The 21,735-nt window shown below is 39.5% G+C and overlaps 1 protein-coding gene across 1 annotated transcript in view; it reads right to left on the reverse strand.

Annotated features, from left to right (window-relative positions):
• Positions 1 to 21,735, reverse strand: part of SNX30 (sorting nexin family member 30) — a gene marked incomplete in the record, with an annotated part of 1,404,645 nt that overhangs the window by 123,968 nt on the left and 1,258,942 nt on the right. Inside the window, 1 exon segment of the mRNA XM_044061022.1 lies at positions 16,804 to 16,956. Within this exon segment, the coding sequence (XP_043916957.1) occupies positions 16,804 to 16,956 (153 nt within the window).

Here is a 21,735-nt window from a genome sequence, read left to right on the forward strand (position 1 = left end):
ACCCACTTCCTCATGAACAAGGATGGCCAGAATCCCTCGTGGTCCTTCAGAAATAATGAGTCATGGTTCCCCTTGATGTCTGGAGCAGACACCTGCAGTACCTCTGAGGACGTGCTACCATCCTGTTCTACTGCAACCTCCATAACGGGTTTGGCCTCTGGTTCAGATGGCGGCCTAGAGCGAATCTCTGGACTGGTAATCATCTCTGGAAAGACGTCAGGCCCTGGAGGTGCAGCTGAAGCTTCCAGCCTAAGTTTTTTGGCCTTCTGCTTAGCTACCAACTCAGCTTCTGAGGTTGAGGAACCCTCCACCCTTTTTGTAAGGAGTTTGAGATGCTGGTTTTCCAGACATATGGAAAGAGAGTTAAGCCTACTACATAGGGTTTTCGGGACAAACGACTGGTAGATAGGGCAAGCATTATGGTCATTGGAAGGCTCAAGACAAAACAGGCACTACTGAGGAGTGTCTCTATGTAGAATCTGACGTCCACAATCACATTTGTCCTTCTTGGATGACAGTAAAATTAAAACTATCAAAAGTAAGAAAAGGCTTACCCAACGGGGCACTTAAAGAGTAGAAGTTTCTTTGGCACTCAGACCGTACGTACAGGATATGCGTTCTGTCTGTTGGCAAAGTTATGAGGATGGTGCAAGCATACTTCACTCTTATAGCCTATGTCTGACAGCAGCTTACATGCGATGTACCACGCACCCTAGGTACCCTAAGTACCTAAGACTTTTGTAGACTGGCCGCCATTGAGTTCCTTGGCAGTTAACCTCCCTCTAGACCTAGATTACAAGCCCAGTTTGTAGTGAGATACGAAAGTATGGATATTAGACTAAATACTTTTGAGGAAAAATGCAGCTCATGTATCAACTGACCTAGTGGAATAAGCCAGGAGTTACAGGCAGAGACAGTCCCTTCTCCTTATAAAAATAAGAAATGCACTCAGTCAGCCAAACTGAAACAATTACTTTGTACACTCATTTACCCAGTTTTGCCATGGAGAAGGATACAAACAATCGGTCAGTCTTTCTGATGCTCTTGGTGCTTTACACATAAAATCCGAGTTGTCAATGTATGTCCAAAAGATGTAGCATGTACTCTCCCCTTGTTATAACATGGGGAAAGAAAACAGGAAGACTGAGTGACTGGCTCAGTGAGGATTCTGAGGCCACCTTAGGGAGAAGGGAGAGATTTGTTCGCAGTGTTAATCAGTCCTTGTACTAAACCAAGTAAGGGGGCTTACAAGATAGGGTGTGAAAGTTCTGAACCTCTTTGAACTGAGGGAAATGCCACAAGAAACAATGTTTTCCAACACAGATATTTCAATTCAACTGTGGTGACAAGTTCAAAAGGGGGTCTCCCAATGCCTGAAGAACAATAATGTTCTAAGGAGGGAGAAGATCCCTGAGAGAAGGGCAGACAAGTAAGATGCACCTGAAGAAGGCCTTAGACAACTTCAAAGAAGCAAGTGGCAACTAATTTTCTCCAACATGAAAACTAGAAATGGAAATCAACTGGACATTAACAGTACAGTAGCCAGAAAATCCAAAATAGCCAGGACAGGAGCTGAAAATAAATTAGTATTCCTATTAGAAGCCTAAATCAAAAATCTCTTCCATTTGCTCTTGTAAACTTTTCTGGTTGAGAGTCTGTGTGAAAAGATCAAAATGCGTATTTACCTGAAATGAAAGCCTGGACTATAACCATAACAGGAACTGGAGAAACCATGCAGTTAACTTGAGGGCTTATGATGTCTGGGTGAGGCAACCCAAACTGAGTGAAAAGATCTGGATCCGGACCTCGCACCCATGATGGGTGAATCAGATGAGACCAGAGGAAACGAAACTATGCCTTTCAAGGCCAAAAGGGGAGAATGAGGATTGTTCCTCACTGCTTTCTGCAGAAAAAAAGAAGTTATGTACTCAACCTAACATTCCACCTCTGTTGCCATTTTCATTCTACCTCAAATAATGGGTTTAGATCCGACTCGGCGGCTACACTAGCTCATGGCCACCAAAAAACTCTTGAGCTCCTTCTCTACTCCATAATGCAGCAACCTCTAACATCTCTCAGATCTTGGTTACTGCTTGACAGAAAGGATATTATGATATGCCATATCTGGAGCACAGCACAAAGGACAGTAGTGTCCTTGAAGCTTCTTGTTCCTCTAGAAGTCCGTCATTAAAAAGGATGGGGGTTGGTGGTTGGGAAGTCGAGGAAGAATGAAAACAGACTACACAGATGGAACGTTACGCGAGTATATAACTTTATTTGATGTTGTCAATTTTCATTCATTCCTCAACTAATGGGGCAGATTCCCCAGCTACCTAAAACCCTGGGTGGACTCTAAGGATATTCTTGAGTACAGTTTAGCCAAAGGCTGTTCTTCCCCTCAGGACCAGATCTACTTTGTAATGAGTGATAAAAGTACAAGGATTTAAACAAGTTGCAGCCGCACATATATCGTCCATGGAAGCTCTAGACTGGAACACAGAAGAAGTTACCATAGATCTGGTTGAATGAGCTTTTACAAGTTTTGGTAAGAAGAAATGCAACTTGTTATAGAAAAATGAAATGCAATCCGTCAATCATCTAGGTAGAGTTAACTTTGTAACTTATTCACCTAATTTAGTATGTGCAAAGGAGAAAAATAGCTGATCTGTGTAAGTAAAAATGTTAATAAGATAACAGAGGAAAGTACCATGAGCGACTTAAATAAAATTCAACAGAAATATCCTTAAAATCCAAAGATTTAATGCAACGAAAAAAAAAAAAAAAACAACAGACAAAACAAAAGACTGCAGTAAGTGAGCGCTTTCACGTTTGAATCAACGCTTCTTCAGACTTTAACAAAGCAGTCAAAAATTCATCTCTTTAAATATAGGAAATGACATCACTTTAGCAAATCACAAGACTAAACTGCATAATTAATGAATTTGATGTAATAGCGAAAATTCAATCAGAAAATACTTATAAAAATACTATTAAAAAAAAATATATATATATATAGTATGCTATAAAAATCACTATAAAACTTCACAATAATGCATGTATAAAAATCTCAAAAACATATATATTTAAAATAAAAATATATGAAAACAACATAGCTAAACCTATGTGATACAAATTTATAAATAAATCAAAAAATACAATTAGTGTCTCAATGGTCTACTACTTAAAAACGGTTTAAGGGTAAGCAAAAATGTAACTGTCTATGGACGTCCAATAACTGCAACATATATTCACCTTTATTTGCAAATACAGGAAAGAACACTGGCAAGTTAATGGATTGGTTCATGCTGGACTCTTGACACACCTTAGGAATGAAGGAATGAAGGAAGTACTGGTACGTAACATTACCCTATCCTTATGAAATACCAAGTACAGAAGCTTAGAAGATAATGCCTGAAGTCCTGAAATTCAAGCAGATGTAATTGCAACTAGAATGACAATTTTCCAGGTCATGTCAGGAATTTAAGATCACATTTAGCTGCTGGTTCAAAGGGAGAATGAATTGAGGCTTGCAGTACCAAATGTAATTCCCATAGTGGAGTGGGGACTTTATAAAGGGGTCTTAGCAGAACAGTGCCTCTCAAGAAGGCTTTGCACAGCTTGGAGGAAGCCAATAAAGAATTTTGAAATCCAACATGAAAATTACAGATTGCTAGGTGGACTTTTATAATTGAAAAGCTAGCACCTTCATTAAACAGACTCGCCAAAAACTCTAGAACAAATTGAACTGGAGCTGAGAAGGGATCAATTTGATTTTGCTCTGCTCAACAAAGGAACCTTTTCCATTTACTCCTATAAAGTTTTCTATTAGGTTTATGGGAAGATGAAAGTTTGCAACAGACAGGGGGGAATAGAGCATTGGTTGTCTGGCTATTAAAGGAATTGGAGAAACCATGCTATTAGTTTTGAGGGTGAACCATGCCTGTTGGGTGGGACAGAAGGTCTGGAGCTGGATCCAGAATCCAAGGTGGATACTGTGGAGGCAAGGCCAAAGGAAGGGAAACCAAATCTGCCAAGGCCAGTAAGGCCAATGAGGATAACTTTACTCTTTAACCAGGCTGCTTTCTGCATGAATTTGGGAATGGGGGAGGGGGGGTCAGAGGGCAAGCATACAGAAGACTGGGGAGTCCAATCCTGGAGTAAAACATCCTTGATGATTCCCACAGTAGATGGATTAGGGTAAAAGAGCTCCTGTGCTTGTTGTTTAGGGGAGAGACAAAGACTGCAGCCAGGTTGGCCCCACTGACTGAAAATCATATCCATCACTTTGTTGTTGAGAGACTACTCGTAAGGTAGTAAGACGGACCTGCTCAGTTTGTCTATCACGTTTGACTTCCACACAACATGCGATGCTATTAGAAAGTGGCCGGAAAAGATTATCCATTGCCACACTCTGAAGGCTTCTCGACACAGGGGATAAGATCTGGTTCCCCCTTGTTTGTTGATGCACCAAACTACTGACATGTCTGTCTGAACTGCAATTGTTCTAAGAGGGAGGGTGAGTCTTGGAATGCCTGCAATGCTAAACGCACTGCTGTCATCTCCAGAACACTGATATGCGAGTTGGCCTCTTTGGGGGACGAAGTGCCTTGGACTGTTTTCCCCAGAAATGTCCCGCAAATCTGGGAAGCGTCTGTGGTCACTATAGCCTTAGTCTGAGAGAGGATGAAGCAATGGCCTTGTAATACCTGTTGTGACTGCAACCACCAGGAAAGATATCTTTTGCATACCTGAGTTATTCTTATCTTTGCTGACATAGGCTGAGAAAGCACTGACCATTGTATTGCTAGCATCCATTGTAGAATTCTCATGTGGAATCTTGTTGGAAGGAACCAAAATTACTACCGCTGACATTGATTCCAGGGCTTGCAGAATCAATCATGCTGAAATTCTGGTACTGCAAATTATTTTCCTGACCTGCATCCTTATAGTTTGCACTCCTGATAGAGGAAGAGAAGCTACAATAAATACCATGTTGAACACTGTCCCTATGAATTCTAATGCCTGGGTCAGTTCTAAGTGAGACTTGATGTAATTTATGGTTATTCCAAGATGTAAAGAAGTCTGCAGCACCTGATCATGTGCTTCTATCAGTCGATGCCTGGTTGGGGAGGTAATGAGCCAGTCATCTAAATATGGAAACACTCATAATCCCTGCAGTCTCAAGTGAACTGCTACTACTGCCATACATTTGCTGAACACACTGAGGGCTATGGTGTGGTCAAGGGGCAATGCTCTGAACGGAGAGTCACTGGCTCCCAGCCAGAAGCATAAGTACCTTCTGGATTGTCTGTGCATTTTTTTATGTGATAGTACGTATTCCGATGGTCTACAGAGCACATTCAGTTGTCTTTGCTCAGAAAGGGCAGAATGGACTGAACTGTGACCATCCAGAACTGTGTGGGTTGAATGGACTTGTTCAACACACTGAGATCCAAAACTGGTCTCCAGTCCCCTGCTTTCTTTGGCACTAAAAGAATCTTGAGTAAGTTCTGGATTCTATTTGGTCTGGTGGGACCGCTTGGATGACTTTTTTCTTAACAGCTTTTGAATTTCTAGTGCTGCTGACTTCCTCTAATTGGTGGAACATCAGGAAATTTTCTTACAAATGGAGGTGGTAGGGAAAAGGGAATTGTATAACCTCTGGAAATAATCTTCTGCACTCAAATGTCTTTTGTTGCATCTAGCCAGGCTCGCTGGTACAGGGGATAAGCGACCCCCAACTGCATCCAGAGGTGGACAACTGGGCTTCCTTTTCAGGAATGCTGAAAGAGACTATTAGAAAATTAATTTCTGACCCCTAGTTTTGCAGGCCTCCTCTGTTACACGGGTGTTGCTGTCCATTGTAGCTCCCCCCACTTCCTGTGGGGGAACTATCTCCATGTGTCCTGAAAGGACCCTGGGACTTTTTGAACCACATTTTTTGACCTCCTTGTTGATTCCTGGAGAAGGTCCTTTGAGGGGTTGAAAAATGCATGCCCACTGCAAAGAGGGTCTTTCCATCTTTCTCACAGCTGGAGTGCATGACCTTCACTGTAGGCCAAAGTGATGTCAAAGAGAGAACTGATGAACAAAGACTTGATGGGCTCCGCAAAAATCACACAGGTGCTTCCCGGCATGTTTCCAGGTGGAAATACCTGAACCCATGGCCCTTGAGGTGCCTTTAGAGTATGGGATGGGCCTCATGGATGAATTAGATATAGCTTGTAGGGCAGCCAATTGAGAGGCCATTGAAGAATAAGCCTCAGCAGTGTCTGTTCCAGAGAGAGATTCTGATAGCTCTTAAAGCAAATTTCTTTGAAGCCTCATAAAATGTAGCAGATAGCTCAACGATCTGAGTGCAAATGTCACTGAGGCATAAACATGCTTCCCAAACTTGTCAATTGCCCTAGACTCTGTTAGGAGGATGGACAATGGAACTCTGTTCGGCACGTTCCTTTCTTGTAGCTGCTACCATGACCATGGGATCTACTGCCACCCCTTACCCCACAATTCCTTTCTTACTGGTGAAGCCAGTATCCAGTCTGGTCTTTTGGGGATTGGCTCAACTGAATCAGGTTCCTTCCATGCGTATCTAGAGACCAAATCAATGAGCTCATTGGTGGGTGGAGTAACCCACGAGGTAGACAAGGCCAGCTCCAAACACCTCCAGAAATGCTGATTCCTCCGGAGAAGGGCCTTGGGAAGACCAGCCACCCTTTTGCTTAAGGATCTCAAGAATGTCTGCAAATGAGACATCAGGTGGTGATTTTGGGGACGCCTCTCCATTGAAACCAGTATCCTCAGTGACTGACTTGAGGAGAATCCAAGCGCCTCCTTTTGCACATTCTCTTCTTACGGATTTCCACTGTGGGATGCTCTGGTGAATCATCAGAAGAGATTAGAAAACCCTCCTGGGCAGTCTAGAGGCTTTCAGCTGGCTGTCTCTGTGGGGCAGAATGTTGAGGTTCAAGACGCAGACAACTGAGAAGTATAGGGAGGATCTGAGGGGTAGGATCCATCTGTCCTACCTGAGCAGAACACTCTCTTTACAACCTCGAAAGCAGATTGCTCCAGACAGAAGAAAGACAATGGAGCTGAGAAAGCAGGTTTCTAGCTCATCACCTCCTTCCACTCCGAAAACAACCCACCCAAGGTAGAAGTCAGAGCCGAGCTGTCCAATGCCAAGACTCCAAGAGGAAGAGACAGCTCTGAAAACCTCAGAGTCGACTCCAATGTTCCGGATCCAACAGAGATGCTTTGGATCAGAGTTTCCTGGTGTACTCAGAGCAACACTTGAATCCGAAAAAGGTGCTTTCTTTCGTAGATTATCAGGCTTCCTCACCTGAAGGGGTAGGAGACATATCAACTCCCATTTGAATTTGAGCCATAAGGAACATCCTCCTCATTCTCTCCACATCTGCTTCATAGAGACTCCTGAAGGAACGAGAAGATGCTAGGGATGGAGAGTTGGAGTACCCTTCTAGAAAGGGAGAGGGCACTCTGGACATGACTGGATCCAGATGACGAGAATAAGCTGTCCTCTGTAAAGGCTTGGGATCCAAAGATGTAGAATCCAGTACTGGTTTGATCAGATCCAATGAAGGTCAGACTGTAACTAATTTCAGATCTAATCTTTATTTTTTTTTAAGTTCTGAAGAGGAAGAGGCTGAAACTTCAGAAGGTTTAGACCTTTTTGCAGGGTCTCTAGTTTTGTGTTTGGGGGATTCAGCCCAGCAATGGCCTTGGAGAAAGAAGTTGGCAGCAAGCCTTTCAAACTCAATTTATGTTTTCTATCAGCCAGGGCATGGGGAATAAAACCACGACAGATGCTTTATTCTTACTGTAAGTGTCCCGGGCCCAAGCAGTACATAAACAGATTATAGGCATCCGAAAAGGGCAATTTATGCCTATACTTTTCGTATGTTACAACTCCGGCAGGGCCTTTTAGGACATCTTGAGAAAAAGGAAAGAATACTACAACAAATAACATTTTTTTTAATTAGAAAGAAAAGAAAGGCTAAATATCAGCGATGGCATGTTGAAGGGATAAAAATATTTGTAAAAATGGTAAGAAATATACCAACTACAGTATTAAAGAGATATACAAACTGTAGAGAGATAGGGAAGGATAGGCTAGCCCTACCAACAACAGGAGGAAAAAAATGCACTTTAAGGTGTATGGAATCAGTAATAGCAAAGTAAATTTAAATCTGAAGATCAATTAAACAGTTTTTAGGAGTTAATATGTAAATAAGACTCATCTCCCATTCAACAACTCAAGAGCTGAAAGTGACCATTTCTACACACGAAAGCAGAAAACGAGATCTGAGCGATGTTAAGGGTTGGTGCATTATGGGTAGGAAAGGAGCGAGAGTTTTTGGTGGCCATGAACTAGCGTAATGGCCAAGTTTGATTCGATGACTGGATCCAAACCCATTAGTTGAAGAATGAATGAAAACTGACATCAGATCACTGGTATGACAGGAGTGGGAGCATAAGCATAAAGGAGACTACAAGGGCTGAATGAATGTGGACAACAGCATCTCTCTGGGACTCTTCCTCTTGAAGATTAGGGCAAAATAACTGCTACATTTGGTGATGGAGGGGGAGGCCAACAGGTTGCAGCAACGTCAGCACCAGTGGTTGAAAATCTGTTCTACCACTAATGGGTTAAAGAAACACTTGTGAAGTAGAATAGATCTGCTCAAACATGTCTGCAAATACACTGGACTTCCCCTGGGATGTGCAATGCTATCAGAAAACAAGTGAGAAGATATCACCCACTGTCAAAGAAGATAGCACATCACCCACTGTCAAACCCTCATGGCCTCTTGTCACAAATGGTTGTAACATACTTCCTCTTGTTTGTTGGTGCATCAAACCATGTTGTCTGAGGGAATCTTGAAAGGCCTGCAGTGCTAGGAGTACTGCCCTCACTTCCAGGACACTGATATGAATGCTAGCTTCTAAGGGAGACCACATGCTCTGCACTGCCTTTTCCAAGAAATTCCTCAATCCACTTCATTTGGGAAGCATACTATGGTCACTGTGGCCTGGGGGGGGGGGACATATGGTTGACCTTGAGAAACTATTGGGAGAGTCTAACCACCATACAATATGGTTCCTGCAAACCTCAGTGAGGGAGAGAGGAAAGTTTACTGGCTAACATGTCGAATCACAAAGGCCAGAGGAACTAAAGTGATGAAGCTGCCATCCAGCTGAAATGATGTAGAATAGGTCTTGCTGGTGGTTTTTGATGGGAGAGTACAGATCGTGCCTGATGTCAAAGGGCGAGAATCCTTGATTTCTGTGACCTAGCTATCTGGAGCTTAGTATCTAAATGGGCTCCAATCAATTCTCTCATCTGAACTGGCTGAAGCTTTGACTTGGTAAGACTGAGTGTCATTTCCACCTGGGAGCACAGATGGAGCATGCAGTCCCTGGTTTAATGATGACAATTCTGGGTGGGAGCTGTTATGAGCCAGTCATCCAGATATGGGGACATTCACTGGGGTGTAGACAGAAATTTACATATTTTGTACTCGGACCTAATGTTGTTGCTCCCTACCACACACATATTTTAAAATGCACTCAACCCTCAAAATGATACCCCCAATAAAAATGGGAAGGTGATACATTTTCAACTATTAACATTTACTCCAATAAAAAGCTGCTTTTAGAGGTGTATTCCTTTCACAGAAACAATCTTTGTATACCTCTGTACTCCAAATATTTGTTTGCACAGTTTTATACATTCTGTGCTTTCTGAGTGTTGAAGTTTCCAAGAAATGCTTAGAAAAATGTGTACTCATTTGAAGTACACTGAGTATGCCTAGCTACACACTTGGACACTAGTATCACCTGCAGTTTGAGATTAACTGCAACTACTGTTATGCACTTGAACACTCAGAGGGTTGTGGCGAGACAAAAGGGCAGGGACCTGAACAGGAAGTGCCTAGCCCCCAACTAAAAGCAAAGAAAACTTCTGGAGCATCTGTCCATTTTAATATGATAGCATGCATCCTGGAGGTTGATTGAGCACATACAAGTGACCTTTCTCAACAAACTGTAGGATGGACTGAATCAAGACCATCCGGAATTTCATTTGTTTGACATACTGGTTCAAGTGACTGAGGTCTCTGACTTTCTTCAGAACCAAAAGGAACCTTGAATAGACCCTGGACAAATGCTGGTCTCGCGGGACCTCTGTATGACTTATTTGTCAAACAGCTTTTTTATTTCTTGTGCTGATGACTTCTGTTGAGTGGATGGGACATAGGAAGTTTTCTTGAACAAGAGGATAGTAAACAAGGGGAATTGTAAAGCCACTGGTTAGGATTCTCTGCATCCATACATCTTGGTTAATAGATGTGGAGGTCATGACTGCCCCCATATTGTGGCAGTTGGGCAAACATTCAGGAGCACTAAAAAGGCCTGTTGACAAAGAGACTCCAAAAACCTTCATTCTGCAGTCCACATCTGCTGTGGGGCAATGCCCATTATGACCGTTCCCCTCCTCTGCCTCTGTGGGGTCTATCACTAGAAGCTTCTAGATCAAAAACTTAGTGATTTGCGAAACCACAACTTCTTAACTTCTTTTTGCTTTCTACAGAAGGTCTGTTGAGAGACAGAAAAGTGTATTTCAACATCAGACAAGGCTTTGCCCTCTTCCTCGCTTTTACATAGTTTTTCTTTAATTTTAGGCCCAAACAAAGCGGACCTGTCATATGGCATTGATAAAGAATGTCTTGATGTGTTCCACGAAATCAGAGTTGCAGCCAGGTTTGCCAGTGAACAGCTAATCTACTGCCTGCCGCTCTTGAAGTGCCATCGGCCACATTCGAAATAAGGTGCATAGACACGTTTGACAGAGACTGAAGAGTGAACAACTGCATGTCAACTACACTTTTTTTTTTTTTTTTTATATAAATATATTTTGCAGACAAAGATCTAGAAAAGGACTTCAACAGCTCTTTCTTCAAGTCCCTCTGAAGACAAAACATCTGGCAGATAGTTCAGTGCCCTCAGAAAAAAGGTCACAAACAAAAACCTGCTTGCCAAACCTGTCCAATGCTCTGGACTACCTGTTAGGAGGATGGACAGTGGCATTCTCCTCAGTGAGCACCTCCTTTGTAGTTGCTGCCACCATCTATGGCAGGACCCTTGCTTCAAAACCAGCTGTCTTTAGCAGAAACCAGAATACTGTCAGGCTTTCCAGGGACTGGTTCAACCACATCTGGTTCCTTCCATGCCTACTTCAAAACCAGGCCAACCAGTTCCATCAGCAGTAGAGACCACCCAAGAGATAGATGGGTGAGTTCAAAAAGCATTGAGGAATACAGACTCCTCAGGGGAAGGGGGCATCAGTTTACCATCCCCAAAGAAGTTTGAGGATTTTGCCAAAGGGGATATCTTTAAAGGAGACCCCTTCTCTTCATCAAAATCAGTATCTTCAATGATGAACTACTGATGGAAGTCCAGATGCCTCCTTTTGCGTGAATGCTTTAGGTGACACTGCAGTAGGATGCTCTGGGGAAGACTCCAAAGATGATATGGGGGGGGGTCCACAATGTGAACTGCCTTGAGACTGAGGGGCTGGCTGTCCGGATGTGACAAGAAAGAGGACTCCAAGTGTTCCATGAGGGCAACATAAGATCTGAGTGGGGAAGGGAAGCCAGTTCTTTAGACTGTGAGGGTACCTGTTCAAAAGCCTCGAAAAATTACGCTGAAACAGGTCCTGACACCACCCCTGTTTGCTCCAAGGATCTTTACAAGAGCAGGCTCTGAGAACCCACCCGGCTCAGCTCCAAAACTGAAGCCAAGCTGCTGAGGGCCGTAGCACCAAAAGGAAGGGACAGCTCCGAAAGACTGAGTCGATCCTGACCCCATGACGCCAGCCCCAACCACTCCACTCGAAGACCCATCAAGATTAGAGGCATTTTGAGTAGACCAAGTCAGAGAAATGGGGGCATTGACAAAATCCAGTCCTTTGGATCCAATGCAGCAAATCCTGGCATTAACTCAGATCCAGGCACCCCAATCTGGAAGGTCAGATCAATGAAGGAGAAAAATCACAGGAGAAGAAGGAACAAGATCGGAGCATCTGACAGTAGTCAGAGGATCCCCAACTGGATTTGGGTCATCATGAACTTTTTCATTATCCTGCCCACATCCACTTCAGAAAGGTTCACAGGAATGGAGGAGTGAGAGACTTGATCCTGACAGGTTCCAGTGTTGAGACCAGAACTAACAGCTATAGGATCTTTGGCACTGGACCTGAACATTTTGGAGAATGTTTTCAGGAGTCGTCCTTCTCCTTAAGACTCTCCTTGTCTTGCTTCTTATCCTCTTCTTTGCTCTTCTGCCCTTTACCGTTATCAGACGTTTTCTTTGCTGCAAGAGATAAAGACCAGGAAAGACTGTGACAGGGGAACTTCTCCCACTGCGGCAGGGAGAAGCCCCATAAGTACAAGTCTGTTGCACCATTTAGTGATGTCACGGTCTCCAAATGCTACACAGACACTCAACAACCTAATGCAAGGCCCTTAAACAATACACACATTTCAAATGGACATCCTAGTTGGGGATTTTATCCTCACAAGATATGCATTTTCAGAAACAGGAGGGCTTCTCCACAATCTTGTCAATAAATGGAAAAAAAAAAAGACTAGCCACAAAAATAATTACAAGAACAGCACCTACAACAACAGCATCCACAACAATCCACAATATGATACAGAAAATAAAGGACAAAAATCAAACATTTGACCACAAAAACCTAACAACTATGAGATGGAGGGAAAGGTGGAAAACTACCCCTAGTAGTGTGAAGTAAACAGAATTTCTTTTAGGTAAGGGAGGTAGGAAGAATAAAGAAGAGTAAAACAGGTGTAAAACTGTCTCAAAGGGAAAGCAAAATGAAAAATCTACTTATGTGACACCTATAGCACTATGCCAAAATATCTGCATCCATAGCAATCGGGTGGCAAATGAGATCAGAGGTAATTAGTACACAAAGGGGATTACAGGAAAGGGAAGGAGCCTGAGCTTTGGCTCTCAAGTCTAAGATAAGTTTTCATCAGAAAAATAAAAACAGTGGAAGGTTATCCCCAACAGTGGCTTATCTACCCAGTCTTGAAGGATTGCTAGCTGACCAACAGTTCCATGCGGCCTAAGAGTGCATTTGTGTGTCAAGAACGCTCTGAATACTTTGCTCTGTCCTTTTACACAGTGTTCCCCTCGAGCACTGGACAGTTGCAGTGCATGGAAGGCAACCTTTAGCTTTGAAAAGCTGGCCGGTGAGTGGGGGTAGGACCTAATTAGCTTAGGCTACTCCAAAAGTTATATAATGTTGAACATCTGGCATGACCAGTATAATCAAATTCACTTTTCAGTACAGTTCCTTGCTTGTATATTTCTGACATTTATAAATAGTCTGTATCCTGCTCATATTTCAACCAAAACACTACCTCAGCCACCTCTCAGAGTAACCAATACAAGATAAGAACCTAACTACAGCCAGGTGAACAAAATTGAATTACCAGCTCAAACTACTGATGAAGCTGGCAGGGGTGGATGGGCACTTATAAACATGCCTTTAACTACATCTCAGTTCATAATATTCTAAACTATATCCCACTTCATAACAAGCTAATTTTTCCAGTCCATCCAGACATCCTATCCTGAACAGCATTTTTAGAACTACAGTCACAGATCTCACAATTATTCTGTTTTGTCAGTAGCATCGACACCTCTCAGATTAATAGTATGTGCCTCTTTTCTCTTCTTGTAAAATGTCACATCTCACAGATAACCTGTTTACCCATCTGCTTCATATGACCTATCCAAAGTCAAAATTTTACCATTTCAGAACACACTTTAAGACAGCATAACATGAAATTTTATGTCTTTGTTTAAACTCTACTCCTTCTACACAGGGTAAGCAATGTTTCAATATTATCTTGGAATAACCCTAATCTGTAAGCACAGGTCTCACAGCTATGTACAGTTTTCTGCTTGGTTGCAGCAACATCCACAACACCCATTTTCTTAACACATGAAATATTATGTCAGTACTAATTTAGGCATCCTGTATTTGACTTCATAGTGAGGCAATATCAAGCTTTTCACAACTGCCACCCCAAAGGCATCTTTTGGAAACCCAGTTCACTCCATTGTCTTGGTTTTTAAATGCTTATAAATCTATCTTTTCTTCATCTTTCAAGATACCATACAGTCTCAAATCTCACTTTCTTGCCCTAGACCCATTCTGATTAAATGCTGATCAATACGCATGAGTTGTTTAACTGTCCTAGCTGCTTATCCAAAGCTTAAACGTTTGATAGCTGCTTGCTGATCGTGCAGGTATTCAGCTTCGCAAATGCAACCACTCCAATATGTTTCATGTACACTTAAAGCAATCCACTCAGTTTCTACAACTCAGTCCATATGGCCTTCAAACTTTGCTCTTCAGAATGTTCAACCATAATACTTTTTTGACTTCTACATGACTCTGTTCTGCCTCCTGCTAACGTCTTCAAAATACTCTGATTTAACCACACAATCCCTCTTCTATCTCCAATCAAAAAAACAACACTTTTACTAATTAATTCACCAAAATCCATGTTGAACATACTAGTTTCATTACACTATTTATCAGTTTTAACTTTCAGGTAACTGTAGTGACCAAAGGAAGTGATTGACTTCAACGGGCCCCATGCAAGTGTGACATCAAGCTTTATGCTTTTTTACTGGACACTGAAACCACCAAACAATTGTTAAAAGGGGATCCAGAATGTGAGAACAATTAAACTGCAGACACTGGTGGGTTTGGAAGCCCTTAACCCCAACAAAGGGATATCTCAAAGGGCCATAAAATGATGTATGTCCAGATAAATGGAGTTTAAGATTGCAACAGCCTTGAGGAAGGGTACAAAAACATGATGCACCCTGAGCATTCCACCCACTCTCAGCTTTTGATACAAAACAAATAAAAATATTTCTTAGAGTAAAGTTTCTAAATAGAGGAATACGACATTTGTGCTTTAACTCAACTTTCATTCCATATTTAAATTTATCCAGGATAATAAAACAAATCATTGAGTAGAGTCAGCAAGTGACAGATTGCAAATGACAAACATACCACAGATATTACAATGGGAAAGACAAAAACATTAAAATCCAAACGTGCCCGTCTTTTTGTTGCTGATCAAGTACTGTACATTAGTTATTTGTTTGGACAAATGCAGTCATTTTAATGTATTAAACTGCAGTTACCACCACTAAAAAGATCTGTTCAGCTGACCGAAATACTGTTGGTAAAATTTTTCCTACTAAAAGTCTGGTAGTAAGTCTGGATGAAGTTATGTAAAAAAACAAAAAAACCCTCAAAATCTTTAGACTGTAATCATATATAATCATATATTACTTCTCTTTACTGACTATGGCTTTCAAAACTATCTCCCACTAACAAGTTATACTGTATTGGCAAATGAGTGGTACTACAAGTACCACAACCTGCACACATTCAACATCCAGCACATAACAACACATTTAAAAGTCCAATTACTGTTTTCAACAAAACCAGACATACTCCGCAAAAATACTTCTACATGGCAAACTTGTTTAAAAAGTGTAAGCCACATCTTTTTAAAATAAGTCCTTTATACAATATTAAAACACTTTTCACCAATGATGAAAGTGGATTAACCAATTCCTAGCAAAAATTTACCCATGAGGGAAATCCATTGCAACAGTCGTGCCTTCCAAATCTGCTAACTTAGCTGAACAAGGATATGATATGCAAACAGTTTAACAGGTACAAACATTTTTGTTCAAACAGAGCTTTATTCTTTTGTCTTTTGTTCCTCATTAGCTTCAACATCCAAAGCAAAATAATCAATTACTGTAAACTAAGTGCATGCTTTACATGCTGCTGTTCCACTGTCTGGTTCTTACACACATACACTTTTCAACACAAGCAGAGAAAACATTTATATTGTTTTATTTAGTTCTTACTATTCTTACGTAGATTCATATTACAGGTGCTAATTTGTGCATCCTTTGAATGCATATTACACCCCCATGAGCTATCAGCCTCCTTAGGTTAAAACATTTCTCTGGAGAAATAATGAATTAAGTAAAAAACAAACACAATTAACATTTTAGTGATTACAAGGACCAAAATTAAAACATTAGAAAGCACATAAGTAGCCACTGCAACAAACATCAACTGCAAATACTTATTACATTATATTATAGACCTCAGATCTTTGGCAGATGCTAGACATCATAAAACAATTGTAATAATTAGTTCAGTCCGAAGACAGGACAGAAAGCTTCTCAGTACAGACATTGTGTCTGTAGATGCCATAAAGTCATTTAATTTCAGCTATTTTTTCCGAAGTTAACCTCCTGTATTCCAGTTTCCACTGTTAGAATATATACATTTAAAGAGTTACAATAGTCCATGCACATTTCTGTTCTATTCCAGTAGGGCATGCAGTGGTTACATTTTAAGCGCAAGCACTTTATAAAATTTAAGTATTCAAGCCTCATTCTGATGCTAAAATAGATATGTTTAGCTATGTTTTTTGCAGTTACAATTACTACTGTTCTTTGGCAACACAAAACTGGAAGAGGTCTTCAGCCCACAAACTGCAGACTATCATGAGCCCTTACACCTTTTCTCCCTCCAAGTTATTTTTCTAGCAGTAGTCCACACACCAGCAATGAACCAAAGGTTCCTTTATACATTTGTACCTCTACATAGACAAGTAATGACATATTTCCTCACACTGTTACCTTCTCATAATACTGGATGTTTTTGTCTGCTAATCCCATCAGCAACTGCCGAAAGTCTTGCCGTTTGTTATTCTGCCATCTATCCCAGTCTGCTTTTAGATCAGCATTGAAACATTCCAGACGATCCTGACACTTCTCTACATCTGTTGGTATCTATGTTACACAGACAGTAAAAACAGATTACATGTGTGAAAAACACACACACAGAACCCTTTCATTTACAAACAAGGACTTAAGTCTTTTTTTTTTCTGGCATTAAACATGGTATCAACATATTACTACTTAAAGGTAATACAAGCAATACGTATTCATGAGCTTGCATTACAATGGTAAGACTTGGTTCTAAAATAACTATCACATCTCAAAACTGTCAGTAATAGTAATACTAGTTTTCACTTGCATTTCTTACATATGGTATGCAGATGTACTTTCACAGTCACTGATGGAAAGCCTGGAGAAAGCTTAAAATTTGTCAGGTTAAAGAGGAGATGAGAATTAGGACTGGATTCCAAAAAGTTTACACTTAAATTAATTTTTTAATACATTTTGATAAATTCAAACTTGGCGGTCCATTCATAATTTGCAATGCATGGGGAGTTTTAGCAACTTTGATGTATTACTAAATTAAGAAACGCATAAAGGTATAGAGTGTCTAAGCAGCTTTACAAGCCGTAACACTCTTCATACTCTCACACAAACTGCAGAAAAAGTGCACCTTTAATCAACCTTTCCTAGGGTCTTATGCAGGTTTTCTTACAAAAACCCCACAACTAAATAATAATCATTCAATGCTATTTAGACAAGCTACTAGCTTCAACATGTTCACACAAATGTAACCTTTTCATCTCTATTTCAGAATCATCCCTCACTACGCTGAAGTATTTCAATATAAATAAACAAGCTTCACTAAAGAGCATTTTGTGTCATAACTTCATGTGTGAGTATAAGCCTATGACATACTAATATATATCTCTCATAACTACTTTGAAGAGGGTTCCCGGACCAGTCCACCTACTCAGTTAAAGTTTAATAAATAAATCAAGATTTAAAAGCTTATACTTTGCTGCAACATACACTTGTTTTGTTACTGTTTGTACTGTACCGTGAAGTAGCTTTCAGGGCTGTCAGTAGTTTTTTTTTTTTTTTTTTTGTAACTCGAATACACTTTCCTTTTGTTTTGTTTTTTTTTTTTACTCCGATACTTTTTATTTTAAACATACAACAATGAATACTTGTTTACATTTTAAATAACAAATGAGTTAACTGTATACAATGTTTACATTTAGCCTGACATAAGTAGACTTAAAATATCAACAAGTGTGAAATATAGATAATAAATCATAGTACATAAATTATAAGGAAGAGACTGATTCCAATTGCAAAGTGTCAATCAATGACAAAACTTTCGTCCACGGGTTATTGACCAATGGCTTAGGAAAAATTCTTTAGTGCTTTGATTTTAAACTCCATTAATGCTATCTCCTTCAGTAAGCAAAGAAAGTCCTCCAGTGTTGGTGCTATGTTGGAACTCCACTTACTACTTATGCATTTCCTAGCTATTGACCCAGTTAGGGGTCGCCACAGTGGAACTCCGGTCTGCTAATGATTGGCAGATTTTCACGGTGCAGAGTTGCCAGCTCAACGCCCAACCTTCAACGAAGGCACGCCCATTCACGCATGTCTTCCAGAACGTCATTCGACCTGCGTGATGTTAATCCATAAGTTGACAATAAATATTGTGCATCCATGACTTTTTGATTTTTCGGGTCTATATTGAAACATAGAATGCTGAAAACAGAGAACGATGTTTCATCGACACATTTTCAGCTAAAGCTGAAAATGTCGAAACTGCAGAACAGCAATTTCTTTCCTAGGGAAAGAAATCGCTGTTCCAACCAAAAAAAAAAAAATGAAACACTTCCAAACACACACACTTACCCTAACCCTAACTGTACCCTCCCCCAAAACAGTAAACAACTGAATACACATACACGTAACCCAACCATACATCTAATGGAAAAAAAAATAACTCTTGCACATTTACCTAAACAGTTCCAAACACATACACACTTACCTTAACCCTAATTCTACCCCCCCCAAAAACAAAAGCAAACAGATGAAACACAAACACACATAACTCAACCATACATCCAACGCAAAAAAAAACAGTAAACACTTTCATACATATGCACTTACCTTAACCCGCATCCTAACTCTAAGGTCAGTAACTGTTGCACATTCACACTCGGGGGCTATACCGGACAAGGGACCACACTACAGTGCAGAACACAGCACAGCAATGAAGCGGTCAAGCAACTTCTTTCCCAGGGAAAGAATTCGCTGAACAGCCACTTCGCAGTTTTGCCTGTTCACTCTATGTGTCGACGAAAACGCATTCGACAAAATGCCTTTTCGTCATTCTAATAGGAACCAGATTTTTTATGCAATGTTGCCAACATATTAAATTCTTGTGTTCCCAGGAAATAAAGATCTTTCTGTGCATACTATTAGGGAAGTGCTTTGTGACGCTGAGTGGAATTAAAGATATAAACCAAAGTTTTATATCCATATTCACATTAATAAACTTCTTGAAGGCATCAAAAAGATGATCAATTAGTTATAAATATATTACTCCACTTATTCACCAGTGTTTTAAGTCAATATTATAATTAACATTTAATATCTTTCATATCTTCACACAAAACAATTCCCAAATAGTTTAAGGTAGAGACTTGTTTGCCAATAATGTGGTTCCACTGTACCTGTTCTTCCTTTTTTTGTTCAATAACAATAATTTTGATTTTGATTTATTAAAATGAAGACCTGAGATCGTGTGGTATTTTCTTATTAATAAATCTACTTCATCTAACATTTCTTTTTGAGTTGGGTAAGGTAAGGAGCACATCATCAGCAAACAGCATTATTTTAGAACTGTATTTGTCATATGTATCTATACCTTTTATCTTTGGGTTGCTGTGTATTAAGATGGCAAGTATTCTCTATGGCTAATGCAAACAAAATGGGTGACATGGGACAAAAAAGAATCAAAAGCCTTTTCTATGTCCAAACCAATTATCCAGGCTTCCTGATCATCTCCGTTTAATCAGTTAATGTTAGTGCCCTTTTAATGTTGTCTTGTGTATGTCTATTGCAAATAAATCCAGTTTGGTCAGTATTAATAATTTTGGATAATGGGATCTTTATTCTATTAACCATAACTGACATGTATATTTTATCATTATTCAATAAAGATATTGGTTTATAAGAATAGCTAGAATTTTTGTTTTCCTTTAAAATGGGAGTGATTAAGGAATTTCTCCATGAGGGGGGAATTACTGCATGTGTTTGAACTTCAAGTAATGTTTTATGTAAAAGGTTATGGATGTATGAAAAAGTTTATATAATTCTATGATTAAGCAGTCTATATCCCTGGAGCTTTACTGGGTTACTTTCCTTAATCTTATCCATACTTTCCATCTGTATAATTGTGTTTTGCAGCTCTATCGTTAATTCTTCAGGAATTTTTTTAATGTTGGGAGATGTAGTTTCTAGATTCAAATGCTCAATTATAATATTTACACTTTTATAATTTTTAAATGCATCCAAGACATGACCTATATCCGAGACTTTCCTTCCTTTTCCCTCATGTAAAATGTTAACAATATTATTAGCTTTAGATTGCATTTTAAATTTCATAGATACATTATGTAAATGCTTTGGAAAAGTAGCATAAGAGTTTAATAATGTTTCCATGACTACGTTAGCTTTATGGGTTAATATTTCTTTGTATTTTTTATTTAGATCTTCTATTTTCTTTTTATTTTCAATAGAATTTGAATCCTGTTTGGATTTAAACAATAAGTTGATTTTGCAATTCCTGTAGTTCTGATTCCCATTCTTTAATTTTATTTCTGAACCAACTAAGGGTTTTACCATATATATAGGCTTTTAGTGAATCCCATACCATAACTATGTTAACTTCTGGCTTGTAATTAATGTCTAGAAAGAACAGAAGTTCAGAAATTAATCATGGCTTAAACTCTAATTTTTGCAATATATGAAGGGATCCTGGAAGCAATAGTTAACTGTCTAAAATCCGTCTGAAGTTTCAGAACAAGAGAATTATGATCTGAGAATGGACAAGAAGCTATTGAGAAAATAAACATTTTTGAAAAAGGATATTGGGAAACATTTTATTTATTCTGGTTTGGGTGTCATATCTATAATCTGGATGGGAAACTAATGATGAATCAATTTCTATAGTATTATAAATATCCCTTAATTTGAACGTCTCAGTCCATTTTTTTAAAAAGTTTAGTAGTAGAAGATAAAAGTGGAGATTTCTTGTTTGTAGTTTCAGAAGTAACAGTGATACAATCAAAGTCATCACCTATTATTATGTTACCTTAAGAATTATTTGTAATAAGATCCAAGTGTTTTTTTGGCTGCCCCCCCCCCACCCTAATACCAGGAAACCAATATAAGTTTACTAATGTCCATATTCTATTAAATTTCAATATAACAATAGCTATAAAGTCCATCTTTGTCTACATATTTGTATGCAATTTCAGGGTTTAAAAAGTTATTTTTCCATAAAATTGTTACCCCCTCCCGGTCTTTGATTTATACAAAAACTAAGCGAGAGTTATGTATTCACTAGGGCTTCATATAAATTTATCATTTATTTTAAACTGCGTTTCTTGTAAAAAGACTACTTGAGCTCTATTTAATTTTAGATATCTTAACAGATTGGATCTTTTATTTGGGTTATTTAAGCCATTAGAATTTAAAGATACCATTGCTTTAAAAGAATAGGTTTGTTTTATTTTTTCCTGATACACAAATCTCCTCCTTTGGTATCAACTCTATATTAACTTGCGAATTTCCAACTATCTTAGTCAAAGATATTTCTTTCATGAATACAGATAGAAA

Source organism: Protopterus annectens, chromosome 2.part0 (genome assembly GCF_019279795.1).
Source record: "Protopterus annectens isolate FY-2018-M chromosome 2.part0, PAN1.0, whole genome shotgun sequence".
Classification (NCBI taxonomy): domain Eukaryota; kingdom Metazoa; phylum Chordata; order Ceratodontiformes; family Protopteridae; genus Protopterus; species Protopterus annectens.